General features: G+C 44.7%; 1 protein-coding gene across 1 annotated transcript; it reads left to right on the forward strand.

Moving 5' to 3' along the window:
* Nucleotides 1–707: 707 nt before the first annotated feature.
* mrpl37 (mitochondrial ribosomal protein L37) lies at nt 708–8,284 on the forward strand (the record flags this gene model as incomplete). Its single annotated transcript, XM_079222781.1, has 8 exons — nt 708–1,092; nt 3,050–3,233; nt 3,758–3,873; nt 4,493–4,681; nt 4,785–4,939; nt 5,057–5,188; nt 7,857–7,931; nt 8,107–8,284. The coding sequence occupies 8 exons, from the start codon at nt 708–710 to the stop codon at nt 8,182–8,184; spliced, it is 1,314 nt and encodes a 437-aa protein (XP_079078907.1). The 3' UTR covers nt 8,185–8,284.
* Between the last annotated feature and the right edge of the window lie 1,238 nt (nt 8,285–9,522).

Raw genomic sequence — 9,522 nt, forward strand, 5'->3', positions numbered from 1 at the left:
AAAGCCACTGACCTCTGATCTTTTTCCACCCAACGATATGAGTTCGAATCCCGTTAATTAAACTTATATCTTTTGTCTCTTCTTTTTCGTGTACTATAGAGTTCATTTACGTGACAGATATTTGCACAAAACAGACTCCACAGTCATTATGTGTTATTCGTAACAACTTTATTTCAAAGGAAAGGCAATTTGCTGACTTCCTGTTTCAACACATAAACAACAAGCGACGTTTCCACTCGCGTGGATTATTTCCCAGAAAAGACTCAACAACGTCTAGTCCGGTATGTTTTGACCAGAGACTTTAGACGAGAAAGTTAGACATTGAACTGCAGAATTAAACAATGCGGCATTCACGAGGACAGCTACGTGTTCTCTTGCTATTCTCAACATCTGCTGTAACGACGACAACAGGAGACGCTTTCGGCCGAAAGTCGCCAGTTAACATGGTCGCCTGTTAAACCGTAACACCGGTCGAGAGGCGCGAGCAGTGGGGCTTTTCCGTATGAACGGACATGATGGTCCCACTCCGAAGCAGAGGGTGGCGGGAAAGCAGCTGCTATGCGTGTTGCCAGCCACCGTCAAAACCGCAAATAGAAGACGAAGAAGAAAATCCAATATGGCGGCGCCCTGCAACTCTATTTACTGACTGAGGTCAGAATAACGGCTTGAATCTTGAACACTCGCTCAGAAGCACACTAGAAGCGGACATGTTTCCAGAAGCGACTCAGTGTTTAAAAACGGCGGCTCCGTTCTTCCCCCAAACCGTCTTGTTGAAGGACTTGAGGCGGCTGTGCACACATGGAGGAGCCGGCCACGTTCAGGCCAGCAGGCACTTCGGTGTCTGCCGCCCTCTGACAGCCAAGGTCCTCCCGGCACGCAAACCCAGGGAGCGAGTGGAGATCCCCGGGCTGGAGATGGTCACCTACGGGGAAAGGATGCACTTTGTGCCGGGGCTGTCGAAGCCCGTTAACCCGCTGTGGGAGAGGGACTACAAGGACCCGCGATATTACAAGGCTCCTCCGGCCCACGAGATGGCGCTGTTCAAAGAGAAGCCGTGCTTTGTGTACAACCAGAGGACCAGCGCACTGGAAGGTAACGAGCCTCACCTGCATTCTTCTTCTTCTTCTTCTTCTTCTTCTTCTTCTTCTTCTTCTTCTTCTTCTATTGGCGGTTGGCAACAAATAACACACAAAAAACAAACAACAAAACACACACACATATATACACACAATATAACCAACCAAAACAAACCAACATAAATAAATAAACCTAGGGCTCATATTCTCTCAATAATCCTTGTTATTCTAAGATACTGCAATAGTGCTTTACAGCACCCACTGGAGTTACCTTGCAGCACACACGCCATATCCAACCGTACCCCCTCCTTGCCGAGGCCTCCAACTAGCTGTCTCCTTTCATTCACATACCTCTGACAGTGTAGAATAACATGTTCGATTGTTTCTACCTGACCACAATAGTCATATCTTCCCGTGCCCTGTTTCCCTATTTTCCATAGCATGCCGTTCAGTCTAGTGTGTCCAAATCGCAGCCTTGAAATGACGGTTTCCTCTCTCCTGTTCCCTCCTGCACATCTCATTCCCCCCACTTTCCTCTGGACTCTGTAAAACTATCGCCCTTTTCTGTCCGCATCACGCTTCAAGCACATCGTTGTTGTATAAAGGCTCATCATTCCTATGCCGTTGGTCTTTTTGCAACAATGATTGGAAGACGAGTATACACTGAGATCTGAAGTGCTGCTCGGAGGATTATGATATGCCGAATGTATCCGAGTACCACACGGACTCTCAGCATTTAATCATGTTGTCAAAGGTGAAATATCTTCTACACCTTCGTAGATGACCAGGAATGTAATTAACTGATAGAATTTTAAATTAAGTTTATCTTGGTCTTATTACTCTTTCGAAAGAAAATCGGGAGGTGCTGGATACTCTTCTTTAGATATCCCATTAAACATTTTGAATTATGCTACTATTCCATCTTATTTTATCCTGAAATAACTTACAAAAGCTCCTCAAAAGGATGTATATACTGCTTACTGTGCAGTACAACTGCAAATGAAAGCATTGTTGTACTACATTTGCCCGTCAATGACTTTGCCCGGTTGCAGATTCAGATTTTCCAAATGTATAATAATTATATTTAATGTAACTACAGTAAGTTGAAGCGACGTTGATTGTTATTGAGTAAAAAGAGTATGACCAACCATAACTTATGGTCAAATCACTTATAAATATTCAAAAGTTTTACTTCAGAAATAAAGTTGACTGCTGTTTATTAAAAGCTGTTCATATGTCACTTTGTTTAGTTTGACTGTCTTTTCATGCGAGAAAGTAATCCGTACAGTTTTTCCAAACAACGGCTGTTTGGAAAGTTGCTGTGATGCTCCCAGAGATCTGGAGAGCCTTGAAACCGGCCCGGCTGTCGCTTGGCGTGCTGTCGTGAACCCATGGAGCGAACAGCCCGCCGCCTAACGTCTAACGCAAAAGGTTTCAAACAGGCCGAGGCAGCCAGAGTTATTGAGTAATAAATGAGTACGACCATAACTTCAGTATACGTTTCCATGGCAGACCGATGCTGTTCCCGTAGTCGATCTGCTGGTGGAATCCAGGGAAGTGAAGAAAGTTTGCTTGTAACGTTATCCATGTCACGTTAGCGGGCTGTACTCGGGCTGTCGGTGGGCTTCTTCGAAGCAGACGACATGCTGGACTGCAGAGCCTTGAAGCTCCGCCCCCCACGCCGCACAGAGCGCTTGTTCATTCAAAGTTTATTAATATTGCACGTGTCATGTATCACAATTGCACCAAATTCGACAAAGCAGTCCATGGGGTCCCCGGCAAAACCCCCATCACGTGTGAATCAGATCTGAAGATCGGTTTTCGTGATGTGTGAAGAACACGCAGACAGATTCCGAGCTTCATGATTGGATGCAGTGCTCCTACTGTAGAAAGCCCAGCGGCATAGGAGTGCAAGTTAATTAATCCTTTTTCAAAACCTCATGTCCTTTCAAATGTGTATCTCTCTGTCTCAGGCGTGCGTCAGGCTCTGTGGTTGACCAAAACCAAACTGATTCCCGGTCTGCCGCCTCAGCTCCTCTCACTGACAGAGAGTCCTGCCAATCAGATACCGGATCAGGATGAACGCGTGCAGAACGCCATCAAACACGCCCGCTTCTGGGACACGACAGAGGAGCGACCAGGCAAAGAGAAATACAGGTAGCGTGTCACACTGATCAGGATTAACCACAAGTCGGTACATTCTGGTTTATGTGGACACTGAATTACCTTCCAGTAAAAATCATTGATGGGCTCAATACCAAAGTCCGAGCATATCTATTTCCTCCACACAGCTTTCAATATGGTAACAGCTGAGTCTGCAACTAGGAGCTAACGGTACTAACAGCGCTGATAGTGCTGTTAGCATGAATATAGATTCATGCTCTGAATATCATATAGATAACCTTTAATGTGTTGCAAAACTATATGCTTTTCAGAAAATCTACTGCAAAATCTAAAAATCCCCAAACCTGAATCCCCCTAAGGCCAGTGTGAAGTCCCCTCTGTCAGAGGGAAACACAGGTTTCATCTGAGCACCATGCAGCCAAGTAGCACTGGTGCTTTGCTAGGACCAGTGCCATAGGAAGCCTTAGTTATTTGTTCAGGGTCACCTGAAGTCAAATAGTGTTTGTTTACTCACCTTTTTTAAATGAGCCTCTGTGATCTGTGTGTTCCTCTCCCAGCAACACATTGCTCTTCAACCTGCTCCATCTGTGTGCAACTCTTCAGTCCAGCCACCCAGGGATTGGAAGGAGGATCCTTTCTGAGAAGTACTCTTTAGCAGCCACATGGAAAAGAGGTAATACGACGTCTCGGATTACTTGGTGTAATACTTGAATGTACCCCTTGTGGAGCTTTTGATCGCTACTAGTGCTAATGGAGCAATGTGTTTACAAGTGGGTCCCTGTTTTGCTTGTTTTATTCGGCATGCTGTTCATGCTATTCCACTGATCAACAGTTGGCAGTAATTTTCCAACAAAGAAGAAGACTCGAGATATTATGTAAACAATGCAAGGTTTTCCACAGGGTACGTGAGCACATTGGGCGGCTGGTTACACTGGGGACCATACATGTCTGCACTATCTCTTATGGCAATCCATCCAATGGTTGTTGTAGTGCGCCACAACCCTGTGTTCTAAATAGTTAAAAATGCATGTTTAGTTTTGAACATAACTTGCTAACACACAATATATGTCTCTTGTGTTTAGAGTGCAGGGAGAGTTTAAACTCTGGAAAAAAAACACGCTGCAATCTGACCTTGTGGTCATGATTAGTATTACAACAACAAACAATTGATTTTGCACAAAAAAATAAGTAAGTCAGACTTAGAAAATGGATTCACCAGAATGAGTTTTTCTCTCTTCAGGGCTTCCATAATACTAACAGACTTCCAATGTCATTCCATGTTTGAACACCAGGTGAGGACCTGTTCCAGATCCGGGGTCAGAATGGTTTACTGCACAACTGCATGGATCCTCTCCCAGAGGTTTCTGGGAAACAGGAAGTGGGCGACACGGCAGATCATGTCCTGGAAACCTTGTACCCCGTTTCCCCCACCATCGACCTGCAGCAAGTCCACGTGTACAAGGAGGAGCTGAACTGTACCGGTGAGAAGACCTCTGTCGCCTCAGACATCTAATACTGTCGGCGAGGAGTGTCTCTTTTGTCCAGTGCTCAGTCCTGCTAATGACGTCTCTGTGGTCCAATCAGGTTTCAGGGGTGACTACCCATATCCTCATGCCCACACACTGTACTTCCTGGACGGAGCCGATGCTAGCTGTAAACTCCGGCCAGAGCAGTTCAGAGCCAAGATGCTCTTGTTCGCCTTTGGAAACGCTCTGGTCCGTGCTCACAAACTCTACGGGGTAAGAATGCACGAGCACCTAACAGGTGCTAATCTGATATCGTATTACCAGTGTCTGATCCACATTCCATAATTATCCTGGTGTGTGTGTGTGTGTGTGTGTGTGTGTCTGTCTCAGACCCAGCCCCAGCCCGTATTGGATCGTCCCGTAACGGTACAGGCAGTGGGGACCAACGGCCGAATTTTCCAGTTTCTGGTTCTGCAGCTCAACACCACAGATCTCTCAGGAGACGACGGCATCAAGAACCAGGTGCTTCATCCTCCTGCTCCTCTTTTTTATCATTAACTGAACTGTTATGGCTCCTTGCAGACAACTCAAAACAGCAGACAACACCCAGCAGTAAATACAATGAAGCTCATGTTTGGTTAAATCATCTAGAACAGTGGTTCTTAACCTTATTGGAGGTACTGAACCCTGCAAGCTTCATCAGTGCATTCACCGAACCCTTCGTAATTGGAAAAAATTAAATATGATTTCTTCAAAACATTGGTATATATTTTGTTAGTGCACAAAATGAACCATGCGTCAGTTGCACACAAAATCACTGTGTTCAAAGAACAAAACCAACAAAACATGAATTTTACACAAAAACATAATTTAATGAATATTTACTGCAAATCAATGTGACTTTTGCTGTTGCCTTTCAGATACAAGTTCAGAAATGCACGGCTTCACCTTGGCAAGTGCCACTCTCATATCATTTTCGCAACAAAGTCTGTTCCTTTTCTTAGTTTTCATGGCTACCAGCCAGCCGGGCAGGTAACCAGCCCGACAGGCAACCAGCCGGCAGGTAACCAGCCGGTAGGTAACCAGCCGGCAGGGCAGGAAACCACATTCCACGAAAGATCGTTGTCTCTGAAGAAGTCATCCACGAGTTTCTTCACATTGACTAAAAATAAAAAATCTCCCTTTTTCTCGTCGTCGTTCATATAGCGCACAAATACAACAAGCGGCCTACGCCGGTGGTCTCGTCGAGTTGGAGGCTGAATTTTGCTGGGCTTGAAATCAGATCTGTCATCTATTCTGCTGCTGATCGTGTCATTTGAAAGAGGAATTTGGGATAACTTATCTTCAGCAGCTTTTCCCAGCATAATATTCTCCATCTTCAATGCAGCTGGTTTTCACGAGTGTTTCACCAATGGTGTGTGGTTTGCCCTGCTTTGCGATCAGGTACGCAACTTTGTGCGACGCTGTGAGGATCGGTTTGTCGATGGGTACAAAGCCGAGAACCGGCAGAGTAGCCTTTTCATCGAATCTGGCTCTCTTCAGCTTGAATTCAGAGAGCGTTGTGTTCTTGTATTTCCCATCTTCGTGCAGCTTTAGGAAGTGTTTCTTTAGTTTTGCCGTTGCTAGACTAGAATTGCTCAACTTGGCATTGCAAATGCATTGAGGACTCTGACTCCCATCACATTCCTTTATACACGTGAATCCATATTGTACATATTCGTCGAACCGCTTTCTTTTTTTGCTCGACATAGTTAGTATAAAGGGATTGAAATACGGACCCCGTCACCGGCGACAGGAAGTAACATGCAACACTAAAATTACCGTAAGGGGAAGAAGAAAGATTGTGTGTTGCGGCCCGACATTGCTAGTGTGTACCGGGCTATACTGTGTGTGTCTTGACCCCTGCCGAACCCCTGAGAGTGACTCACCAAACCCCTGGGGTTCGATCGAACCCAGGTTAAGAGCCACTGATCTAGAATGACCAAGTGAACGCCTAGACTCACTGGGGCGAGACAAATAAACGACACATATACGAAACACCTGGCAGACAATATTTTGTATCAAAACGATTTCAACTCTTTTTCCATAAAAGGTTACAATATATTCACGCCGGCAGAGGTGTCGTTTGAACAATACAGGCGTGAGTTTTGAATATGACGTCCCTCACGATGGGATCGGTTGTGGCCTTTATTGCAGAAGTTCTCTGCGTCATATTTGTGTTGCATGTGAAAGTATTCAGTTTGTCTCAATCTCTAGTTTCAAGTCTTCAATACAGCGTGATGTTCATTTAGTAAATTATTATTATCCATTTAGAGTCAAACAGACCATAATGACACTTGTCGCTGTCTAAAAGTCACTTCCACTCACTCGTTGCAAAAAGCCAAGATGGCATCAAGGGGACCACGCTCACTTCTTACATACAGTCTATGGTTGGCACCAATGATTTTCTAAAAACAAAAAAGATTTATAGCTCTCTCTTTAAAATCTATTTATTATTGTTGTGAAAACATCTCCTTCAAACAACTTCCAAATCACATACTTAATCTTTTTACTTCAAGTACAAAGTACGTACTGTAACCTCATAACATTGAACATCCTGTTTCTCATATGTCTGCTGCGCAAAGGATTATGGGTCAGAACAGCCAGAAATGCATGCTGGCTATGGTATTGTTGGCATACTGCCTTTGACATACTATGTATTATTCAATTCAGTTTATTTTGTATAGCCAAGAACCACAAATTACTAATTATCCTCGGAGGGCTTTACAATCTGTACACATACGACATCCTCTGTTCCGGGACCTCACATCGGATCAGGAAAAAATTCCCCCCAAAAAACCTGCTAACGTTAATTAGCTCTCCTTCTGCCTATGTGTTGTTCCCAGTGTAGCGTTATGAAGGACAAATCAGTGCACCAGAGTGTTTGACCACAGGTGTGTAGTGCTAGTTTGCACATTTGCAGTATCAAGACCGAATGAGGATATTGGGACTATATTTTTGCACCTGCTTTTATTGAGGACTGAAAATAAATGCAAATAAACTCATATCTTTCAAGTAATGAAAAAAAAAGTCAGTTTTCCATATCAGTCCGAATTGCCAATCAAAGTATATGCAAATGTATGCCACCTGATGTTAGAATGAGTTTGCTCATTGCCTGCCGTGTTATTCAAACGCTGTCTTCTACCTGCAGGTGTGGCTGGATGAAAATGTTGAGCTCTATGACTTTGCAAAAGTGCGACCACTCATCAAGAAGAAACAAGTGAAGGTATGACCAAGATCAGCTTCTGTCTGTTGGTAACTGACCACGGAAGCTAAGCAATGTCCTGCTGTGGGTTTAGATCCCAGAGTCACACAATACACAAAAACTGACCGATTAAGGCAGTGGTTCACTAACCTCATGTGTGAGTGTTTCTGATTGGTGGCTTTATTTCTCCCTGCAGGTACCAGCTGGTCTGACAGGATACAAGCCTGACGTCTTCAGCAAGTTCCTGGCCCTGTACCTGCATGGGGCTGTGTAGGACTGTATGTGTGTGTGTTTGTGTGTGTGAGCAATGAGTCACTGTGTGTGTGTCTGGGATCTAAACCAATATATCCTCCTTTGCTTTCTAACAGGCAATAAACTGGTTCACAACAATATTCCATTGTCTGGATAATGTGAATAGGCTGAAACTACACAACTCATTTTAACACACTTGCCTTGAAGGGATTTGTATACCAGCATGTCTAATCATCACAATATAAAGGATAAATACATTTCAAACCGCTTTTCTCACCGGCCTTTTGACTCCTTAAAGCCAGTACAGCACCGGTGAACTAATTCCATTAAAGGGATAGTGGGTGTATGAGGTACTTAACCATAGTCAAGGCCCTGGCGTTCCTTTTAACCCCGCCTCACCAGAGTCCGTTGAGGAAACCGCTGGCAGTCTGCCCCGCTGGCTCTGGTTCTCCTGTGCCTCCCTTCCCTCCAGTGGACCCAGTCCAGGCCTCCAGAACGTGTGGTGTCGGGTTTGCTCCCGGCTGCATTATAAATAGTAAGCTGCCTTTCAAGAGAGTCTGTGATTTACTGACCAGGCCGGTTGAAAGCGGGGTGCCTCGGGGAAATTACCGACGGTAATTATCTCTCACTGGAAATCATTGCTCAGAGCGTTATCTGCTCTTCTCTCCCCTTGCCTGATATGGAACGCTCTGGTAAATGTAAACAGGCGTACAGGACATTATGGCTCAATAAAGTACACCCCGTGACTCACTCTGAACCTTGGGGAACACCACGTCATATCAGAATTCTTGATTTCATCTACCCGTATTATAAATGTAGTTAATTCATCCATTCCATTATCCGACCACTAATGCAGCGTTCACACCAAAAGAGTTGCAAAATATTCGCGCAAGTAGATCATTCTTATAAGTAAAGTCAATGCACAGTCGCTTTTTCGCCCGAGTTGAAATATTAAAAAAAATAGCACCGCCCGTCGTCACCGCCATCTTGCCGTTGCTGAATCAAACTGCTGCTTGTCCGCTGAAGGAGCGCTGGAAGCGGCTTCATTCAGACACTCGTCCTGGAGGAGTCGGAACTGTGTGCGATAATATTATGAACCCAGACACAGGCGTTTGATGTTCCGACGTTTGTGGGACTTTCACAACAAGTATAAAGCAGAACTAGTGGTTATTTCAATGGTGAAGGGCGGAAATGGTAACTGTTTTCACGGAGTAAAGCCTCAGAGATAAGTCGTGCCCCCTTTCCACAGCGAAAAAGGGGAAAAGCTTTTTACCCACATAAAGTCGAGCGAAAAAGCGTTGCAAAAAATCGCAACCCTTTTGGTGTGAACGCAGCATTATCCTATTCACGGTCGGGGCTG

Source organism: Taurulus bubalis (genome assembly GCF_910589615.1).
Source record: "Taurulus bubalis genome assembly, chromosome: 1".
Taxonomy (NCBI): domain Eukaryota; kingdom Metazoa; phylum Chordata; class Actinopteri; order Perciformes; family Cottidae; genus Taurulus; species Taurulus bubalis.